The sequence below is a fragment of the Propithecus coquereli genome, unplaced genomic scaffold, assembly GCF_000956105.1.
Source record: "Propithecus coquereli isolate 6110/MARCELLA unplaced genomic scaffold, Pcoq_1.0 Scaffold206, whole genome shotgun sequence".
Lineage (NCBI taxonomy): Eukaryota > Metazoa > Chordata > Mammalia > Primates > Indriidae > Propithecus > Propithecus coquereli.
This window is the reverse complement of record NW_012145634.1, coordinates 1,277,656-1,300,241: the sequence shown is the minus strand read 5'-3', so window position 1 is coordinate 1,300,241 and position 22,586 is coordinate 1,277,656. Positions and strand designations below refer to the sequence as shown.

General features: G+C 43.0%; 1 protein-coding gene across 4 annotated transcripts in view; it reads left to right on the top strand.

Annotated features, from left to right (window-relative positions):
* NF2 (neurofibromin 2 (merlin)) overlaps positions 1-22,586 on the top strand; it is an 80,461-nt gene that overhangs the window by 15,607 nt on the left and 42,268 nt on the right. For all 4 annotated transcript variants that reach the window (XM_012644161.1, XM_012644158.1, XM_012644159.1 and 1 more), the window contains exons 2-4: positions 13,176-13,301; positions 15,815-15,937; positions 18,230-18,313. In XM_012644161.1, coding sequence (XP_012499615.1) covers positions 13,176-13,301; positions 15,815-15,937; positions 18,230-18,313 — 333 coding nt within the window. The remainder of the gene's footprint in view (positions 1-13,175; positions 13,302-15,814; positions 15,938-18,229; positions 18,314-22,586) is intronic.

The window sequence follows — 22,586 nt, the reverse complement described above, 5'->3', positions numbered from 1 at the left end:
GGGGGAGCTTTGAAGTTTTTGCTAGGAGTATGATTTGGAATGTTTGGGGTTGGGTGGGAAGAGGTTGGAAACAGGGAGCCCAGTTGGAAGATAAAGGCTTTGAGCCAGGTCTGACATTGAAACCTGAACAGCAGTGGGACTTGCTGGGGGCTGGGACAAAACTGGGCAGATGGAAGGATCTAGTGAATCCAGGGATCAGGGTCTTTTGTGAAAGGAATGAACAGAGACTTATTAGGCCCAAGATTCAGGAGATACCGAGGTCCAGAGCAAGTCCTCTGGCACCGAGGCCAGCCAGGCTGGAGGGAGTTCTGGCTCAAGCCTGGCCACAGTTGGGCTCAGGAGGTTAGCACCCTTTCTTGTGTCTGGTCCCTGCATGCAGTCAGGGTGTTACTTGTGTAAAGCCATTGAGAGCCCTAAACTGTGTCTGAACACTGGGCTTCTAGGCAGAGCTCCTCTGTCTGACCTTGGGCATATCACTTCTTTCCCCCAGGCAAAAGGACTTGATTTCGGCTGGTCGCAGTGGCTCACACTTGTAATCGTAGCACTCTGGGAGGCTGAGGCAGGAGGATTGCTTGAGGTCAGGAGTTCAAAATCAGACTGAGCAAGAGGGAGACCCTGTCTCTACTAAAAATAGAAAAAATTAGCCAGGCATGGTGGCATGTGCCTGTAGTCCCAGCTACTTGGGAGGCTGAGACAGGAGGATTGCTGGAGCCCAGGAGTTTGAGGTTGCTGTGGGCTAGGCTGACATCACAGCACTCTAGCCTGGGCAACAGAGTGAGACTCTGTCTCAAAAAAAAAAAAAAAAAAAAAAAAGAACTTGATTTCAAAGGCCCTCAGCTTTAACACCCTATTTTGAGTGATCTGGGCAGAAGAGGCTCACTGTGCTCCTCCCTCTTGCATATTTCCCTCTTAGGTAGGAAATCATCTCAGAATTTGAATACATAGGTGTGGAAAAAATTCTGCTAGAGGACAGGAAGAATATTGTGTAAGGAGTAAGAGCTAGAGCCCTGAGAGAAGAAGTAAGTCGGCTTTAAGAAAAGCCCTGCCACTGTTACCTGCTTTCCAAGCGATCTTGGACTTAACTCTGTAAACTTCACTTGTCGCATCTGTAAAATGAGGCAAATAATAGTATCTTTCTTACAGGGTTGTTTTGAGACATGAATGAGGTAGACCTTTAAAGGCACTTGAATTTTCTCCTTTAATCATCTCCTTCATTTTCTTTGAACTTCCTTCTGGTTATCCAAGCCTTTATAATTGTAGACCCTCTAAACTCTATAATTAGTCTAAATATAACGAACTTACATTATGCTATATTCCTGTTGAAGGAATCTTCTTTTTTGTAATGCGCTATATGATTGATCTCTATTTAGCTCAATGGCCAGGATAGCAGGATTCTTTTCTGATTTCTGCCATGGTTAATTATTCTCCATTCTTTTGTCCCCAATGTGTCATTTTGAAATTTTTCTTTTTTCTTTGTTTTTAATGACTTCTCCAATTATTCATGCTAGTTTTACATTCCTGTCCAAGAACATTTTTGGTACTTGTTTATTTTTAATTTCATAAGTAAAGCATTTGAGGTTTTAAAAACCCAGAATTGAGTTTTCCCAGAGCTGTTAATCTTTTTAGCCAGCTGGTGACAAGGCTTCTCTGGTTTGTTATAGGATGATGTGTTCTGTCCTCCTGTCTGTGCTTTGTCTAATTTAGATTCTAAATACACATGTTTTAGGGAATTTTTAGCATGTCAAAATTTATTACCAAACTAGTGCTGACTAGAGGGAAAAAATTCTGTAATCAAATCTTTAGTCATGGCAGTGCTGACATTCAAGGTGCTTGTACCAGTGTAGGAATCACTGTGACACCACTAGGTGGTGTCAGAGCACATCATTTCTAAAGACACTGGGCCTTTTTCCTCTTCAACTTTCACTACTATCCTTTTTGCTTCTTTGCCAAATTTGGACCTAACTTTGGAAGATGCATAAAAACTTTCTCTTATTTATATTGCTTATGGCTTTCGCTTCCACCTTGCCAATTTTAGTCTCCTTGTTTCAGTAATTTAGAAAGTTTGACTTTCAGATAAAACTGAAGTGTGGAGTAATTACTAAACTTATCTGGACTGATCTGTGGTTTTAAATTCAATAGTGAATTTTCATATTATCCTACTCTTAATGATTTTGAGATGAAATCAGCCTCATAAATATGTTAACATCTTCAGCCCACAGTAGCTCTTACCCATCTACAGACATTTTTACCATGCCTGTACCTTCCACTGCTGTTAAAGTCAGTGTCATTATCATTAATGACCATGAATCTTAATCAAAAGGTCAAGCTAGTCTGGGTGCAGTGGCTCATGCCTGTAATCCCAGCACTTTAGGAGGCTGAAGCAGGAGGATCACTTGAGGCCAGGTGTTTAAGGCTTTAGTGAGCTATGATGATGCTGTTGCTCTCTAGTCCTGGCACTGTCTCAAAAAAAAAAAAAAAAAAAATCAAGCTAGAAACAGAATGTTTAAAATTTCTCTCCAGGCAAGGGTCTAGTACATGAGCTGGTTTACATGAGTGGATTATGCTCTAGCTCTATTGTGCTGGAACGTTTTTTGAAGGAATGCACTTTTGCATACAAATGACAATTTTTACAACATCCAGGGCAGGTGTAATCAGTTGGATAATACTTAGTCATGGTCGTGTTTCATAGTCCACTACTTTTACCTGAGGTTTAGGCATCTGAAATTTAGCCTTGTGTCATATCTGCACTGAATTTTCTATTTCCTATTTGTAATACTGCAGAATTATTATTCTCAGTATTTCAAACATCTGTAATCATTGATAATTGCTGAATGTCAACAGCATGCTAGTTATTTAAAAACTATTTTACAGCAACATTACAACCACCATTTTTGTTACATTAGAGAGTTCGTTATTATATAGTCAACTCTTGATTATTGGGAGTAAAGAACATGATAGCAGAACTCCAGTAAGGGGAAAAAAATGTAAAACCACACATAAATTAAATGTTAAATGTGTATACATCTGTGAAAATGATTTTAGAATTAACCTACAGTGTGGGATGTTAAAAGAGTAGAAGAAAATTATTGTAGCAATGAAGAAAGTACTACATGGTTTATATAAAACTATCTCAAGCTCATAGACCCAGAGGGTGGTATTAATCCTGAAAGACCACTTGATGGTTGTGGACGCTGAGACCCAAAGAGGTTAAGTGACTTACCCAGCACAGCGGGTTTAGGTGTTTTATAGCTATTTGACAGACCTGTGATTGCTCTCATGTTGTGAGCTAAATTCGAAAGATAGAGATTGTCGTCTTTGCTTTTGGGGGTACTGAATTGCTTTCATAGCACCATAATTGTAGTGTTTCTTTTTGCTTTGTCATCTGTCTGCTGACTTTAAAGCACATCTTCTTTATTCATAGCATCATAAAATCTGGAGATTGCATGGGCCATAAGAGATTTACAGATGCAGAAACTGAGGCCCACTTGAGTTTCATGGCTTACCCGAGTCACAGGCTTATGTGTGGTCGAGGGAGAGAGTGGTAGGATATAGACTTCCTCCCGGGTTCACTGCTGTTCCCATAACCCGCTCCACTTCAGCAGGAAAGATGCCAGAAACTGCAAACATAAGGTCTTTTTCTCCCCTAAAAAACTGTAATTCATTTTGTTTTGAAAGACTTATCAGAGTTTAAAAGCTCCATTTTGTGGCTTCCCAAGGTGCTATGATTTATTTCTTACTAGTCTCTTTTGTTCTATGGAAAATTTTCTTCTTTGGTTCTTTGAGATTTAGATTTCCTTGCCAAGGTATTTTTAGAGAGAAGAAATCAGTACGTGTCACTAAAAAAGGGGGAAAATATATACCTTAAGGCCTAATTATGCAACTAGAATTTTAATAAGGAGTGTCATAAATTCTTGCTTCATTGCAATCATTACTTAGAAGACTGTTCTACTCAGAAGCCTCATCTCTTATCATCATTATCATCAACATCATCAGCCAACCACAAGCATTTATGGAGTGTCCACAGATTATGCAGCACTTAGCCGGGTTCTGGGAGACTTCAAGTGTGTGTGAGGTATGTGTGTGTGTGTGTGTGTATGTGCGCGCGCGCGCGCGCGCGCCCTTGCCTTCAAGGAGTTTGTGATCTGCAGAATTGGAGGAAAGACAGAAAACTTGGGGAAAGACAGGTACCTTATTTTTGCATGCATACATGTGTTTTACATGTATGACTTAAGTACATGGTATTGTGTGGGGCAGTGAGGGACAGCAGTGAGATAAAGGAATAGATCTTAGAAAAGTCTGGTTATGAATAAATGGAAAGCACACAGGTTTGCTGACTCAGGAGGGCACAGGCTGGGTTTTAACAAGGCAGGGTAATTGGTTGAAGGAGGGAAGAAGCAATTGGTGGAGAGCCTTGAAACCAATAATTGAAATAGATTTGGCATAATAACAGCGATGACTGGAGGACTGGGAGAGGAAAATTACTTGCTGTGGTTGATTATGACAGAAACTGACAGGGCAAGAGATTAGAGTTGGGATTTTTTGCAAAGAGGAGGTTTCAGGTTTGTGAAATCTTGCCCAAATTTAGATGAGGGATGTAAGGTTCAGGATTCGTAGAGCAGAGGAGACGAATCTTTTTTTTGCTGTGATCCTGTTTCTATTTGGAGGATCTCTTTTTCCCTCATGTTGAGAGATAATGGCTGAGAAAGAGTGGTGTATCCTTTAATCGTAAAAGGAAACGGCATGATGGTTTTGCGGTTTAATCATGAGCCACAAGAACTGCTTTTGTGGTGTGGTGATACCATACCCTGAGTTGGGAGTGTCAGTTTTATAGTCACATTACTGAACTTTTTTATTGTCTTTGATTAATCAGAATAGATTTTAATGGAATTCATTATTCACTTACTGCACAGCAAAATTATTTTTATAACTGTTTCCATTGTGTTTATCTTGCCAATTGAGGTATTTGGCATCTGTTTTTTAAAACTAGACAAATAAAAATTGTATTTAGGTTTGGATCTGGTACATTAGCATGTTTAAGTTCTCAAGTCTTCTATAATGTAAATCTGTTCTCGTAGGCCAGCTAGGACTGCAAATGTCAGTTATGGATAAACACTGAGAGGGAGATCATATTCATACTTGGTTTTCTGTTTCTGAAGTAATGGTAACACGTGGCACATGTCTCGAGCCTGGGCAGGTGCTGTTCCTTCTGTTGCTTTATCTATAAGGGAGCTAACCTTTTGACAATTTTTATGGCAAATGCTAGGGCATCTTGTGAGCTAATTAGAAGAAACCCTGATAAACCAATGCCGAGTTCATCAGTTCTCTTTCATCTTCTGTGGAGTAGACAGCCAGTCAAATAGCATTCCTCACATGGCTGATAATCTAGCCCTCTAGTATTCCTCTATGGAATATTGTTTCTCTTTTAGCTTTCTCCATATTTGAGTCTTCTCTGTAAAGCTCAACTTTCTCTGTGGGTTCTTTTTTTTTTTTTTTTTTGAGACAGAGTTGTGACAGAGCAAGGCTAAGCATGGCGGTATGTGCCTGTAGTCCCAGCTACTCAGGAGGCTGAGGCAGGAAGATTGCTTAAGCCCAGGAGTTTGAGGTTGCAGTGAGCTATAATCGTCCACAGCACTCTAGCCCAGGAAATAGAGCTAGACTCTGTCTTTAAAAAAACAAAACAAAACAAAAAGATAGGGTCTTGCTATGTTGCCCAGGCTGGCCTCAAACTCCTGGGCTCCAGTGATCCTTCCACCTCAGCCTCCTGAGTAGCTGGGATGGCTCATGCCAACTGTGCCTGGTGGCAGTTCTCTTTCTTCAAGAGAATTGTCCTTTTTGAGCTGCGGCCTTTTCCCATCATGTGGCTAGTTTCCTACTCACCCTGCACTGTGGTATCAGCAAGTACAGGGATCCAGTTGTTGATGGCTGCGTGGCCCAAAGAAAGCAGTAGGAGAAACACGGGGTGAAGGCTGCCAAAGCAAAAGGAAATGGCAATTTTAGGGTTGACTCTAAACCTGGCCGGTTGTAAGATGACTGTCAGTTGATGTTATTTGTAATACTTCCCCGGTTAATAGGCCCCAATCAGTCCTGCAGGTTATTGGTGCCAGTTGCTTCCTACAACAGAAAAGTGTCGCATTACAGCTACATTCCTGCTGCGGATCATAAGTGCTTAGTGCTATTTACTTAAAACATTCTGGGTTTGATAAATTACAAGCACTTTACTCTGGGTAAAGCTCATAAATTCAGCTCCTACAAAAAAAATAACAAGCCGACAGCACTTAGTCCTGTTTATAAAGTTCATACACATCTATCTTTGATATAGGCACACGTATATATCTATGAAATAGCACTGCAGCCTGTTAAGGTAACGAGAGAACAGCCACAAGGGCAAGAAGCATCGTACTTCCATACTCCCTCCGTGAGCCCCTCCGTTTGAAGGGCACCTGGAGGACGAGGCTGCGGAGGGGGAGCTTCCACGCAGCAGAGTCCATCCAGATCTGTGCTCCTTCCTGCCTTTCTTCTCCCCGAAAACCATCTTCATCTCTTTTTCCTTCTGCAAAATGAGTGTCTGCCTCTTAGCCTCTGCTTCTTCACTAGGCCGAGATGAGGCAGGGAACTGGGGCAGAGGTAGAGTAGTTTGAACATTTTAGCTGAGTGGAAAGTGATGGATTTAAATGAACATTTAATCAGAACCAAGAGCTGTTCTGTTGGCAACCTGCTCAGGAAAAATTATAAGCCCTAACAAAAAGGCCTTTAAGTAGTGTGAGCGCAGGGCCTGAAAGGCTTATGTGCCAGCATAAGGTGTCAGAAAAGGAAATATTTTAACAAGAAAATAAACTTGAGACTCATCCCTCTATTCCTAGGTTCTCAGAGCCCCACAGGTATTGTCGCAGGTGCAACACTACTCTGAACCAGTGGCGGAACGACCTGGTTCCTGATCAGCGAGGAGAGTCAGAATTGTCACACGCATCGGGCTGAAGCTGCACACTCAGTACTGCATTGAACATTCGGTACTGCAGATAGAATAATTATGCTGTTTGTCAGATACTAGAAAAGTGCAAAGAACATTCCTTCACTTTGCAACAGCTTGGAACCAAGCGGCAGACATGCTGTTCCCTCCGACGTGCTGGCATGACCTCCCTATTGTCAGCCCCTTCCCCACATCCCAGCTACCACCTGGCTTCCAACACCCAGCTCAGACAGCATCTCCTCCGGAAAGACCTCACCCCCCGGAACCCCAGGCCCAAGTTGTGTTTCCACAGCACCCTGTTCTGTTAGCACGTACCAGGTTGTGTTTTTGTGATCCATTTACCTGTCTTCCCTGTCAAACATGAACAGGGACAGTGTCTTGTCCTCAATTCATCATTTATTTCCTGTGCTGAACACAACGAGTAGGACGTAGTGGGCGCTCAATAGAGTTCTGTCAAATGAGTGGTTGTGTGGTTAGCTCAATGAGAATTGATGATGCCCTTTCCGATCTGTCATCCATCATCCTTGGTGTGAAACAGGGCTGGGCGGCTTTAAACAGCGTCACTTGAGAATCTAGGAGAGGAGGTGGGGTTAGAATTAACAATAACTACCTCTTACTGAGTATTTATTTACTATGGGCCGAGCACTATCTTACTTAGGCTTTTTAAAATGTGTTAATGCACTTAATCCTTAGACCAATCTGCTAAGACAGGTTCTATTTATTATCCCCTTTGCAACACACAATGAAGTTCAATAACTTACCCAAGGTCACACAGTGACAGTGCTAAGATTCATACTGATGGTAGTACCATTACTTATCTATATGCCTTTTTTTTTGAGACAGGGTCTTGCTCTGTTGCCCCAGCTGAAGTGCAGTGGTGTCATCATAGCTCACTGCAACTTCCAGCTCCCGGACTCCAGCAATTCTCCTGCCTCAGCCTCCTGAGCAGCTGGGACTACAGGCGCGTGCCACCACTCAATAATTTTTCTATTTTTTTGTAGAGAGAGGGTCTTGCTTGTGCTCAGGCTGGTCTCAAACTCCTAGCCTCAAGTGATCCTCCCACCTCAGCCTCCCAAAGTGCTAGGATTACAGGTGTGCGCCACTACTCCCAGCCTCTCTGTGCCTTTTAAACTAGTTCCTGGAAAGAATTAAGCCCTAATGTCCTTAGGTATCCATCGTATGTAACAATTTAACTTCTCTCCTGTGCTGCTAGAATGGTACTAGTTATGTTCCATTCTTGGGAATGGAGAAAATAGTCACCAGATAACTGTGTTCTCTGGTTCAGATGAAAGAGGTGGAGTTCGATGGTTGACAAAGAATTGGTTTTAGGTGGTAGTTTTGGACCTTTCGCAAATGCAGCGAAAGGCTCTATTCTCTAGTCAAGCTGGACTCCATACTCTCATTTCCTATAAGGAACATCTGAACTCTTTTTTGCCTTTAGACCTGGGCATATGCTGTTCCCTTTACCTGGAACATACTGCCCTGCTTGCTCCCCAAGCCCAGTCTCCATTTGGCTCCTCTTTCCCACCACAAGGCAGTTTACATGTCAGTTCCCTACCCCTCCAAGGTAGGCGGTCCCTTTCCGGGGGTCCCTACAGCCCTCAAAAGTGTTGCAGTGCTGAAAACCCACACCTGGAGTTGATTTTTGTGTGTGGGGTGAGGGAGGTGATTATCTGTTCCCAGATGGTTTGTGTCCTAGACCCGTGAGAGTGGAGACTGTGTCTTCTTCCCCATTTGTCCCCTGCACCTTGGTCCGTGGTTGGACACAATGTGTGTTCACTAAATATTTGTGGAGGAAGTGGATGCCTGGGGTTAATTTTGCTTTACATCTTTGAGCCTTGGGTTTTTGAAGTAGTCAAGTCAGTTCCTTTGGGCAGCCATTGTTTGCCATGTCTTGTATGTACATACTCGCCTGGGCACTGTGGGGAGTAGAAAGATGACTAATGTTGCCCTTGTTCTGAGGTGCCCACAATCTAGGGAGACGTTCAGATGACAATGAGTCACTTCACAGCGTCAGCACAGTGCAGTGCAAGGGGGTGATAACACTGACGACAAGCATGGTTACGTTCCGGCAAGTCTTGCCGGCACCCAGGAGGCCCTGTTCATACCTCAAGACCTCCCTTCCACAGGGTGTCCTGAGAGCCACCCGGAACAACTATGACCAACAGCTCTTTGTTAAAAAGTAGAAACCCGGCAGGTGCAGTGCCTCACACCTGTAATCCTAGCACTCTGGGAGGCCGAGGTGGGAGGATGGCTTGAGATCAGGAGTTCGAGACCAGCCTGAGCAAGAGTGAGGCCCTTTCTCAACTACAAATAGAAAAAAATTAGCCGGGTGTCGTGGTGCACACTGACTGACTCTACTAATGGCAGAAGCAACGTTTCTGTAGAAGTAACAGGCAAGGACCCACGTCAGAGAAGGCCTTAAAGAACAAATGAGAGTTAGACGAAGGAGAGAAGGAAGTAAGTCTGTTTAAAAAAATCATGCTTTTGCCAGGTGTGGTGGTACATGTGTGCCTATAGTCCTAGCTACCTAGGAGGCTGAGGCAGGAAGATCACTTGCGCCCAGGAGATCAAGTCCCGTCTGGGCAATGGGCAACATAGCAAGACCCTGTCTCTACAAAAGAAATTAAAAAAAAATTGTGCTTTCTACAGGAAATTGCAAGTCATCTGGCAGAGTTCAAACAACCTGGGTTCAGAAGGGGGTGTAGTGGAAATGGGGTTCCATGTGGGACCAGGTGGACTTCAGCCAGAAGCCATGAAGTCTTTGCATTCTTTGCAGACCTGCATTCTGGATGTGCTCTGACAACAATGTAGGGAAGGAGTTGAAGGAAAGGAGCCCTGGAGCAGAAAGGGCAGAAAGGAGGCCAGCCCCTGCCATAAGGAAGGCAGTGGGAGGGAGAGAAGGCAGCCTGGGAAATGGGAAGGAGGCCAGAGTCACAGAACTGGTGCCTGCACAGGAGACCAAAGGAGAAAGAAGCAAGAGGGACACCTGCGTGTCTGGCTGGGGCACCAGGTGGTTCCACTAAAGGAGAGATTGAATACAGGAGAAACAGCAAATCTGGGGGGAATAGATGAGCAATTCAGTTTTAGACAAGATAAGTTAAGGTGCCTGAGGAAACCAGGTAGAGACGTCCTGAACCTATTTGATTTTAAAGCCCTAACTCCATTTATAACATAAAATGTTCTGTCTTTAGGCAATTGAGAAATTTTTCTGTTTTGTTAAATCTAACCTCAGCATGTTGTTAACTAAACGAGGTTGTACCTTTCAATTTCAACATGCCCTTCCCAAAATATATGAGGCTTGCTCAGTCTTCCTAATTTGGCTTTCTACCTTTTTTTTTTTTTCTTTTTGAAACAGAGTCTCGCTCTGTCACCCCAGGTGGAGTGCAGTGGCATGATCATAGCCCTCTGCAACCTCAAACTCTTGGGCTCAAGGGATCCTCCTGCCTCCACCTCCTGAGTAGCTGGGACTACAAGCATGCGCCACCACACTCAGCTAATTTTTCTATTTTTTGTAGAAATAGGATCTCACTATATTGCTCAAGCTGGTCTTGAATTCCTGGCCTTAAGTGATCTGCCTGTCTCAGCCTCCCAGAGTACTGGGATTACAGGCATGAGCCACTACTTCTGGCCTTGATTTTTTGTGTCAAAGTTAAAAATCTGGCCGGGCGTGGTGGCTCACGTCTGTAATCCTAGCACTCTGGGAGGCTGAGGCAGGTAGATCGCTCAAGGTCAGGAGTTTGAGACCAGCCTGAGCAAGAGCGAGACCCCATCTCTACTAAAAATAGAAAGAAATTATCTGGACAACTAAAAATATATATATAGAAAAAATTAGCCGGGTGTGGTGGCTCATGCCTGTAGTCCCAGCTACTTGGGAGGCTGAGGCAGGAGGATCGCTTGAGCCCAGGAGTTTGAGGTTGCTGTGAGCTAAGCTGATGCCACGGTACTCTAGCCAGGGCAACAGAGCCAGACTCTGTCTCAAAAAAAAAAAATCTAAGATAGGGCATTCTGAATTGATGTGAAAATTTATTCACTTCTCCCTTTGTCTTCACAGGGACAAAGACATTTTTTGCATTCAACAAAGATAGTTTTGCATGCAGTAGAAGGGAATACAGGAAAACTGCATTAATACAATATCATGTTGGAGGATTTAAACTCCTAAGTCGGGAAATTCACTCATCATTCCCTTGGCAGCTTTTGTTTCAATTCCCTGCACATCCCACTTGCAGACAGCACTTTCTTGCCAAAGTCTGGCCTGGCCGTGGCCGTGAGTTACGGCAGATTGGGAATCGTTACCTTGATCTTCTTGGCCCTTGCGTGTTTAACTTTTCCAAGTTAATGCCTGTTTTTTAGTGTTACATTATCTTGTAGCAAGGTAGTCATTTATAATTTATATACTATGTGCTGGCTTAAAATAGAGACAAGAGGATAATCAGCATCCTGAAGATTCTCATTTTCCAAAATAACATTTCTTCAGTGAAGTCTGCCTGTAGGAATTAAAACCTGCCGTGAATTAAAAAAAAACCCCTTTGTCCTATTGTCAGGCTGGGAAATGGGTGTGCCCATTATTCAGCCTTAGAAAAGGGAGAAGGAGATCATATTTTTAAGGTAAAACTCATCATTTCATTTTATTCTACTCAAAATAATCTCTCCAGACCTCAATCTGTGTAGCGTTCCAGGGCTCCCACTATAGCCAGAGAGGGGACAGGGGCAGAGGTTGAAGGAAGGATAGGAGAAGCAGCCCCAGCGAAGGACAGAAGCCGATATGCTGCGGTCTTGGTGTTCTTCATCTAGGTTTCTGCTTTGCTGGGCTTTGACTGCAAACACAGAGAATGGATGGGCTTTCCTGTCGAGTACCTCATAGAGAGTACACTGTTCATTCACATGTATTAAAAACAGAAGGCCTGCTTGAATACTCCCCTGTAGAATCAGGTTTCAGCAAAAGCCGGTCAGATATCAGAAGTCTAACTTACTTTTCCCTTATTGCATTTATAACAAGTCTCTAACCCTAAAATTTTTCCCTATTCCTTTTCATTATGCATCTTCAGTGTGCTGGGACTTTGGGTGGAGATTTCTAATGTGGGCAGAAGGACAGATGCTTCTGCAGCTGAGGGTCTCATTCTTCTCATGTCTGGCAACCTTGTATTTGAATCCAACGATTACTCTTATCAGACCACCGTTTCTGTAATGTGTCTCCTGTGATCATAACCGCCCTCGAGTGTGTATTTGAATGTCCATCTGATACTTGGGGGAGTGGCTGGGGCTGGGAGGGGGCAGTCGGCCCCTAAATGGTTGAGCAGCATGGGAACATCCTCGGTGATTTAGCTTGAAAGCCACTAGGTGGCAACATTTACTAAGCTGCCAGGCATTCTCTTCCCCTATTAAGATGTTGAACTTGCTTTTCCAGCTACCAGATTGAATAGCAGAGAAAAGAGTTTAGCAGCCATTGCTTCAGGTGCTTCTGAAAATGAGGCTATAAGATAAACACACTACAGTATCCTGGTGTCTATTCATCACTGGATTTAGATACCAAGAGTTTGAAATTGCTCTGTGTGATTGTGAGCGAGTCGCTTCCCCTTTGGCCTCAGTTAATCACCGTGGTAGGAGAGACCTGTGATTGGACTGTATGGTCTCTTATGGTTCTTTTTCTCCATGATTTGTGACTTTGATTACAACTTCTCCCCCATATTTAAAAAAACTTCTAGTAAAACCAGTCTTTATTTATTTTTATGGAAACCGGTTTTTAAATTAAAAAAAAATACAAAACACTAGCCTTTTATGAAAGGACAGAGCCATGATTTTAAAAAAGATCACCAAAATGTCAAGGAAATTAATGTCCCTAGAAGCTAGCCATCTCCCTGGGTTAGCTCGAGAGGCTAGACTCTCCTAAATGAGGATGCCTATTTACCAGCTTGCCTAAATTAGCAGCTTTGGGGATATTAAGATCTGTAAGGAACTGTCCAAGGGAGGTATTGTGTATGCTTTGCAGTGATTAAGCCATTAAGCTCTAATTGGTATTTTCCCACTCGTGGGTTTGTGTAGGAAGCTTTAAAATTATTTAGGAACTCAGTGCTCATCAGCCATCTTGGTGTCATCCATACATTTGAGAATCTGAGAGCAGAGACTGCAGAAAAGAGGTTTGTTTTTGTGGGAGCATATTATGATTTTTGCTCACAATGTCCTTCCCTGTTGGTTTATTCTATTGCAGATGAAGTGGAAAGGGAAGGACCTATTTGATTTGGTGTGCCGGACGCTGGGGCTCCGGGAAACCTGGTTCTTTGGACTACAGTACACAATCAAAGATACAGTGGCCTGGCTCAAGATGGACAAGAAGGTCGGGCTGCAACCCTGTGAAACCAGTGGGGCTGCTGTGTGCTTTCCAGTTCTTTCCCAGGCAGGGACCTAACTTAGTTGCTCTTTATCAGGGCATTACTGCTACATGGCAGAGAAGGGGGCGAGTTCCTGAATTAAGTCGTGCAGAAAGTGGGTCCTGGAGTTGCTACCAATATCCTACTCCGCATGGGCTCTCCTAGGCAAGCAGGACTTACCAGGATGAAACTGCTGCCAGCCCTGGCTTCTTTACCCATTGTCACCAACCTGATTGCCTCTGGCTTTATGCCCTTGAGTTTACTGAACTACTAGTCAGGTTTTATGGATAAAAATTACCATTATCTTATACTTAAAAAAAAAATTTATGTCTTTGAAAGATTCTTTTGGGGTTCATGTTCTTTAGGGAATCTTTGGAAGTCTTTTTGAGAAACACCACTACCTGACTTGAATTAATCATTAATGTGATCTAAGGCATAAAGAGTGCCTGGTCCTGTGGCGAAGGAAAAATGTCCATTTTGTCCTTGGGATTGTCTGGGGCTTCTGAGGCATGGTGGAGAAGCCTGGCCTCTTAGCACTTTTAATATGGCTTGGAAATGGATATTGCCTAAGGGGACTGCCTTCTGTGTGGTTTTATGTGTTCACACAAAGACACACTTACCTACTTTCCTGCCTACCTAACCATGAAGACAGCTGGGGAGCAGGGCCATGGGCTTTCACCAGTAACTCCTAAAAGACGCTTGAATCTCGAAGTCAGTCAATTCTTACCCCAAATGGTACCACCTGTAATTGGAGTTATATCTAATACATGGCATGATAAACATTGAAAGCTGAAAGCCTCTTATCTTTTACTGTTTTGTTTTTTTTTAATTTTAAACATGCATGAGAAGGCAAAGTTTTTTGTTTTGTTTTGTTTTGTTTTGTTTTTAAGAGACAGAGTCTTGGCTGGGCTCAGTGGCTCACACCTGTAATCCTAGCACTCTGGGAGGCCGAGGTGGGAGGATTGCTTGATCATCATCACTTGCAGGAGTTGGAGACCAGCCTGAGCAAGAGTGAGACCCTGTCTCTATTAAAAATAGAAAAGTCAGCTGGGCATTGTGGCACGCACCTGTAGTCCCAGCTACTTGGGAGGCTGAGGCAAGAGGATTACTTGAGCCCAGGAGTTTGAGGTGGCAGGGAGCTACAATGACGCCACTGCAATCTACCCAGGGCAACAGAGTGAGACTCTGTCTCAATAAATAAATAAATAAATAAAATAAAAATAGTTTTGCTCTGTCACCTAGGCTGGAGCGCAATAGTGCAATGATCGCTCACTGTGCTCACCTTAACCTTGAACTCCTGGGCTTAAGTGATCCTCCCACCTCGGCCTCCCAAAGTGCTAGGAGTACAGGCATGAGCCACCGTGCCTGGCCACTTTTACCAGTTTGACTTGAAGTTTAAGTGCTCAAATTGTGTTCACCTGTGTACACAGTAATCTAAATCTTCACGTCGGAATTCCTGCTGGTTTTAAGTTTCAAGTGGTAATTCCCAGTGCTCATGATCATGAACATCAAAGTACTGCTGGGTACCAGCATCCAAGAGGGTGTCCTAAATCAGGTTTATTTTGAATCTCCTGGGCACTGCCACCTGGAATTGGAGCAGGAGCATGGAGAATTATGTGTCTAAGACACTAAAACTCTCTGTATGTTTTTTATGATTATCAGCAAAGTGAGTTTTAAATCATACTTGAGTGTTGGCCAAATGGATATTAGATTGGGGGGCATCAGGAGCCATGGAACCTGCTGCTCAAAGGAAATACATTATGACACATGTTAATGGAGCCTGGTGGCCTGTCACATGGCATGTTTATGTCCTGAAATGAAATTCATTCTGGAGAACAGATGATTCAAGCTTTTCAGGGGGTGGATGGAATTGTTAGGTGATTAAAGGCAGTGGTTTACTGACTGTGCTCCAAGCATTTTATGGGGCATCTCTGGATGTTCCTTGAAAGTAAGGGTTGCCATGAAAGACATGTTTCACTTCTATTGCTCAGTTAATGTTTAGATGATTTCACAGAGATCTAGTTCATTATCTCTAAGCTTTATCCTAACAGGCACCTAAATGTTAGAGGTGGGCACTGAGAAAAAAAGAATAAAGGAAGTTTCTACTACTCTAGAAAATTAAAAAACCTTCAGCCTACCATAAAGGACAGTGCCCAAGACCTTTGAGTGATACATTTCTAGTTTTTAACTATTTCTGTGGCCTTGAGAACATTTGTGCCTTAGTCTTAGATGTACTCGCCCCTTGAGGATATTGATTAATTTGGTTAAGAAACACCATGGGAAATGAATATTACCCCTTGTTATTATGGACGGCTTTGTGAATGCTTAAAACTGTAGAATCATGAACTTTGCGAAATGTGATGAATTTAGCAGGCAAAAAATTGTATGCACTCTGTGCAAAAGGTTTCTTTGATGGTAGTAGCATGGTGGGAAGAGGGGCCGACATAGTGTGTTTGCCTTTTGTCCCCCAATTCTGCAGGTGCTGGATCATGATGTTTCAAAGGAAGAACCAGTCACCTTTCACTTCCTGGCCAAATTTTATCCTGAGAATGCTGAAGAGGAGCTGGTTCAGGAGATCACACAACATTTATTCTTCTTGCAGGTACACCAGTCCATGCTACCCCCTCAAATTTTGAGAGAACTTGCCCAGCCTGGTTGCAGAATCAACCTAGGTTAACCCCTTGGAGTTGACCACAAACACCTTCACATTGCAAAAATGTTCTGCCTCTGGAAAGTGAGCCCCTTTGGTTGTATAATGGAAAACAATCTTCAGAACAGAACTATTCTTGAGCGATGAGAATTGGTGTCAGATGGAATTGCAAAGGTGTGATGGTGAATAATGGATACAAGTGGCTATCTAATATAAAACCTCCTTGAAGATAGATCCCGTTTTCTTCTAGCTAACTTAAAAGTACTCAGTAGTGGCCGGGCGTGGTGGCTCGTGCCTGTAATCCTAGCTCTCTGGGAGGCCGAGGCAGGAGGATTGTTTGAGCTCAGCAGTTCGAAACCAGCCTGAGCAAGAGCGAGACCCCGTCTCTACTAAAAATTAGAAAGAAATTAATTGGACAACTAAAAACATACAGAAAAAAAATTATCCGGGCATGGTGGCACATGCCTGTAGTCCCAGCTACTCGGGAGGCTGAGGCAGGAGGATGGCTTGAGCCCAGGAGTTTGAGGTTGCTGTGAGCTAGGATGACGCCACGGCACTCTAGCCCAGGCAACACAGTGAGACTCTGTCTCAAAAAAAAAAAAAAAAAAAAAAAAAAAGTACTCAGTAGTTGCAAAGGAAGGCTAAAGAGAGTCTTATAAAGCAGTAGTTCTTTCAAAAATTTGAAATCTGTTCTCATTAAGACAGAACTTCAGAATTCCAGCGACACTTGATTTATCCTGAGCATGTGGTAGTTCAGACATCATGCTTCATGCTACTCTGTGTCTGTAATTGTCTTATTTCTCCCTTACTCCCTCATTAGACTGTACGCCCCTTAAAGGCAAGGCTCATTGAGTGCACAGTAGGCATTCCGTAAGTAATTGCTCCACTGAATTGAAGAAATTAGGAGATTCATAATTACAGGTTGACCATCTAGGGGCACAGGGAGGGGGACTAGTCTGAGCATGAAAACCTTGTCAGTTTTGCTTGTGTGCTTGTGACACGGGGGCTGCTTGTGTGCTGAGAGGTACCCATTGTCAGTAATGTAAAAGGTGGGAGCAGGGGCACTAATTACATGATTTCCCAGAGGTGGCTACGGTATTCGCACACAAACATACATGTACATATAGGAGATGGCAAATTTCTTTCCAACATTTTCCTGTCAAAGGAAAGACCTTTCAGTTTTTCTGTAGTGTGTCTTTTTTTTTCCTTTGAAAAGAAACCAGGGGATTAGAAAGTTGCACTCCTTCAGAAACATCTCAGGTTTCATTTTCTGTCTAAGAAGGTAAAGTCAGTTTTAAAACCTGAGTAGAATTTTTATGTTTGAGTGAAACCACATAAAGATCTCCTAGGTCCCAGAACGTCCTAGCGTTATAGAAATGGCTTTCTGGTAAGCACTTGGAAGCAGCGTCTATCCCTCATGTGACTTTGGCTTGATTTTCCTTCATATGGAAATGTTAGGGTGTTTTTATGACTGAGCAAGACAAAAGTTATTCCTTTTATGAATCTGGTGACTGTTGACATCTGTGAAAAGAGAGCTGGCTTTCCTGTTGTGTTTATCTCAGTTTGCCCCCACTTCATGCGGCTCTCTTGCCTCTGTGTTTGGGACATCACAGGCTGCACCGTTCTAAGAAATTAAGTGCCATGAAATATGTTAATTCAACATTATGGCTTAAGAATTATATTTCCTGGACCTCACGTGTACTTAAAAGTTGAATCGATCACATTTTATTGCTTCCTTTTTCCTTAGAGCAGCACATTGAAAGTGATGGTTTTTTTCCTGCAGTCATAACTCAGTGGCCTTGGTGACTTTTGTCGTGTGTTAAGACTTAAAAGTAGATCCATTTCCTCTAGTGCTGCGTGTGCTCAGCGGGGGCCGAGGCTGCAGTCACCCCCAGAGCCACTCCGGACACTTCTCGCATTCACAGTTCTCTGTCACAGCCCAGATGGCTGTCTCTGTTGTAACCACGGAGATTGTTTTTACCTTTCAGCATCGACCATGAAGAGAAGAGGTAAGAGGTTTTTATGTGTAGCCATCTTACCAATAACTTCTCAGTGACTGAACTCTCAACCTGTTTGCATCAGTAAAAAAAAAAAAAACAAAAAAACTGTACCCTTTGTCAGAAAATCATTAACAGGCTGCTTTGGCAGCCCTTATTAGCTCACCCTGCGGCCATCTGCTGTGACCAGCCTGCGCGGCTCGCTTCTGTGCACATGGTGTCTTATCTCCCTTGTTGCGCCTTTCAGGTAAAGAAGCAGATTTTAGATGAGAAGATCTACTGCCCTCCCGAGGCGTCGGTGCTCCTGGCTTCATACGCCGTCCAGGCCAAGGTAGGCGCGGAGAAGAAAGAGGCGTTCTTCCCGGGCATGAACTCAGGTCAAATGATCACTCCTGTCTGCTCTCGCTTTGGGTTTTCTGGACTTCAGAAAGACTTGCCCCAGAAAGTGAGATGTTATGGGACTTGGGGACTTGGGAGAACCACTGTTGCTGTCCCAGCATCTGTATAATTGTGTGTGTGCACGCACATGCGCATACAAATGATAAGTGTGTCATTCTAATGAATTAGAATTCAGTCCAAGTGAATTCATTCAGAAAGATGAATTTTCTGTGCAATCTCATTACGCACATATGGTTCATTACATTCACTGGATCAGCCTCGTCTTTTTATTAACCAGGAACAATGAATTTATGGGCTCCAATTTTGGCCAAACATGGCCTTAGGGCAGAAGGGCCTCACTTCAGACCTATCTTCTGAGAACCAGCTGCGCTGTGTGTGGGGACTACACCACACCCTCAGAGAATGCCTTGCTCCATCCACCCTCCGCCCCAGTGGGTGTGCGAGCTGTGCACGTGGCTGGGTGCTGTGGCCTGCTGAGCCCTGTTGTGCTATCTGTTTAGCTGAATGAAAATCATTCACTTTCACTGCAGACTATATATATATATATATATATATATATGTATATATATATATTTTTTTGAGACAGGGTTTTGCTCTGTTGCCGGGGCTAGAAGTGCGGTGGTGTCATCATAGCCCACTGTAACCTCCAACTCCTGGGCTCAAGGAATCCTCCTGCCTCAGCCTCCCAAAGTGCTGGAATTACAGGGGTGAGCCACTGCACCTGGCCTCAGACCTTTTTTTATAACACCAATTATAGGGTCAGCCCAAGGGGCTTCGTGTCTCTCGGATTTCCCATTTCAATTAAATAGCACCTTGTCTTGCCTCTCTGCTTCCTGCCTTTCACTGAAGCATAGGAGGATGTCCCCAGACCTGTGACACCTCCGTTAGTGTCATGATTTTAAAGCATAATCTTTTCAGTTATTTTCCTTTTTAATTACAGGTGTCCATAAAGCCATTTCTCTATAATAGTAGAATAATTAGTAAGATACTCATCTTAGCTCATTTTCTGAGGTAGCTTAATATAGTTTCAGACCAAAGCCAGGCAGTAATTGGCCTATCATTTGGGGGAGCAAAAAAAGGTGGTACATGCTGGTCAGACCAATGGAAACACCGAAGTCAGTTTAATTGTTTGATGACTCCTCTAATATTTGCTGAGTATTTACCAGACTTGGGGGCGGGAGTTGTTGACTCTGTCATAGATTCGGACGTTAAAGCAAGTATTTGCCTCAGCAATTTGCCCAAGGTCATGTGGGCGATCTTGGGTAAAGCTAAGGGCAGAATTCATGGCTTTGGGACAGCATTTTGTGCCTTCCCTATTCCACTTCCCTGAATAATGAGTAATTGAGAAAACAGAAAATGGGCTTTAATTCAACTAAAACATATGCTGCCTTTTATGCTTTGATCAAGAATATTAGTAACAGGAAAATGTGTCCTTTCAATCAGTATCGCCCTGACAGTGATGAAGCAGTCATTGTCATTTTCATTAAATCCGAGCACTTCCTGGCCCAGAGTCAAGTTCCTTTTCTCATGCTTTCTTCCCAGCTGAGAGGAGACCCAAGCTCTCAAGGACACTACCTCTCTTTGAAGGGCTTCCGTCGCAAAGGCTATATTTTCTTTCCATAGATTTTGGGCCACAAATTCAAAGGCCACCTGTGGGAAAAAAAAATCACTTTTCAAGGAACCAGCAGATGTTTGCTTAAACAGATTTCACTGTAGGAAAGCCCTGCTAATTTGGATCCTACTAATTTGGAGATGAAAGTGATTCACAGACAACATATGTGGTTCATATGGGGGAGGATGTTCTAACTATTTTTTCCGGTGTAAATTTTAAGGATCTTACAAATAAAGGTAATCTATGGCTTAAAGTCTGCATTCGGGAAACCAAGGCTTACTATATGACATGCGTCCAGTTTCTATGACTGCTGGTTAACATTAAAAGGAGATCTCTGATTGTGCTATTAATAAGATCTTGCATGCCCATAGTGTTTTCCAGTTTTACATGGAATTTTATAACATGAATATTTTGTGTGATCTTCAGTGTAGTGTTTTCTGAAAGACAAGACTTGACATTATTTTGCCTGTCTTATTGATGAGGAATTTAAGGCTTGGAAAGGATTAGTGATTTGTCCAAAGTCACAATACTTTCATGTTAATTCTACTTTTATGAAGTTTATAGTCCACTTCTTTTTTTTTTTTTTTTTTTTTGAGACAGAATCTTGCTCTGTTGCCCAGGCTAGAGCGCCATGGCATCAGCGTTGCTCATAGCAACCTCAAACTCCAGGGCTCCAGCAATCCTCCTGCCTCAGCCTCCCGAGTAGCTGGGACTACAGGCATGTGCCACTAGGCCCGGCTAATTTTTTCTATATGTTGTAGAGACAGGGTCTCGCTCTTGCTCAGGCTGGTCTCAAACTCCTGAGCTCAAGCCTTATACATTCTTTTTAATCCCGAGTAGCTGGGACTACAGGCATGTGCCACTAGGCCCGGCTAATTTTTTCTATATGTATTTTTATATGTCCAACTAATTTCTTTCTATTTTTTTTTTTGTTAGTAGAGACGGGGTCTTGCTCTTGCTCAGGCTGGTCTCAAACTCCTGAGCTCAAATGATCCACCCACCTCAGCCTCCCAGAGTGCTGGGATTACAGGCGTGAGCCACCGTGCCTGGCCTATAGTCCCCTTCTTGATGGAGAGGATTTGAAGTAGGATGGAATGAGAGAGTGGAGCCTTGGTGGACCTGGACCCTGGTGTCCAGGCTGCCTATGGTGGCACATTGCCATTGCCCCTTGCTGTCACCCCTGGCCATCTAGCATGAGGGAGGTCTGTGGGTAACAAGCACTGCCTTTCACTAAATTCCAGTTTGATTTGTAGGATCACATTAGTCCAAGCTTTTCAGTAAGCCATACTGGTTCCTACCATTACATTCAGCTTGTTTTCTTCCACAACCCTTCTGAAACAGAAAGGAACGTTAGAAGTATGGAGGGGAAAGCTAATTGAGCTCATTAACACATGGAATGTAATTATGCACAAATATATTCATTACGGTATTTCAGCTGTTCAAACGATATAGACAGTTAATTCCAAGGCATAAAGAAACACTTACCCTCAAAGTATAAATACAAATACTAATCACATGGTTCAGTTAACAAGAACCATATTTCTTGGTTGGAATTTGAGTTATACTTGAATCAGAAGTGTAGGCAGGGTTTTTTTGGTCCAGTCACATGACGCACTAAACCATCTTGCAATGTTTAAGCCACCTGTTGGATTTTATATTGACCATTTGGTGTTTGAAATGTGTTCTTATTAAAAATGACTTTGGGAGGGAATGGTATGTAATTTACGAATCTTGCGGTGCTCCCTGCAGACTCCTAGCGTTTAGAAGAGGGAAAAGAATGGTGGGAGGGGAGACTTAGTATTTCTTAGTATTCTTTAATGCAAATCAGGGACAGAGTGCCAAAATACAATTAAGTTAAGAAATTGAGTACATGTAAAGTATAGGTAGAGAGTGGCAAGAGTTGAGGTTGGAGAGGTCTGTAGGGGATCAGATCATAAAAGGTCTTAACTTTATTCTGTGGGTGATGCAGAGCCAGTGAAGGGTTTATATTTTAAACAGAGCCTTTGGTGGCCATGTGAAGGGCAGATTGGAGTGAGACAAGTTGGGAAACAGGAAGAGCCCTCAGAAGACTATGATAGTCATCCTGGCAAGAGAATGTTAGGTTCACATCTCAGGTAGTGATTAGTTGGATAGGAGCCATCCGACTTAAAAATATCCAGGAGGTAAAAGTGAAATAGTAAAAGGTAAATAATGCTATACTCTGCATATCCTTTTTTTTTTTGCATGGCCTATTACACATTGATTTTTTTCCCCACTCAACATCTGTTTTGAGATGTACCCATGTTATATGAGTAGATGTAGCTCATTGATTTTAACTGCTGTGTGGTAGCCACTGATGAACAAACCTAGTTTATCCATTCCCCTTCTGGGAGGAGGTAACTTGTTTTCCCTTTTTCCCTGTTATAAACAGAGCTTGACTGAAAATCCTTTTGTATGATTCTTTGTGTACTTGTCCAAAAGTTTTTTCCCCTTAAGGTAGCTTTCTAGAAGTCAAATTGCATAGAATTGACAAAAGATGTGTACCTAAATGCAAAAAATCTTATGTTTATAAGAAAAAGACAAATAGAAGAGTGGACGCAAAGGGTATAAACAG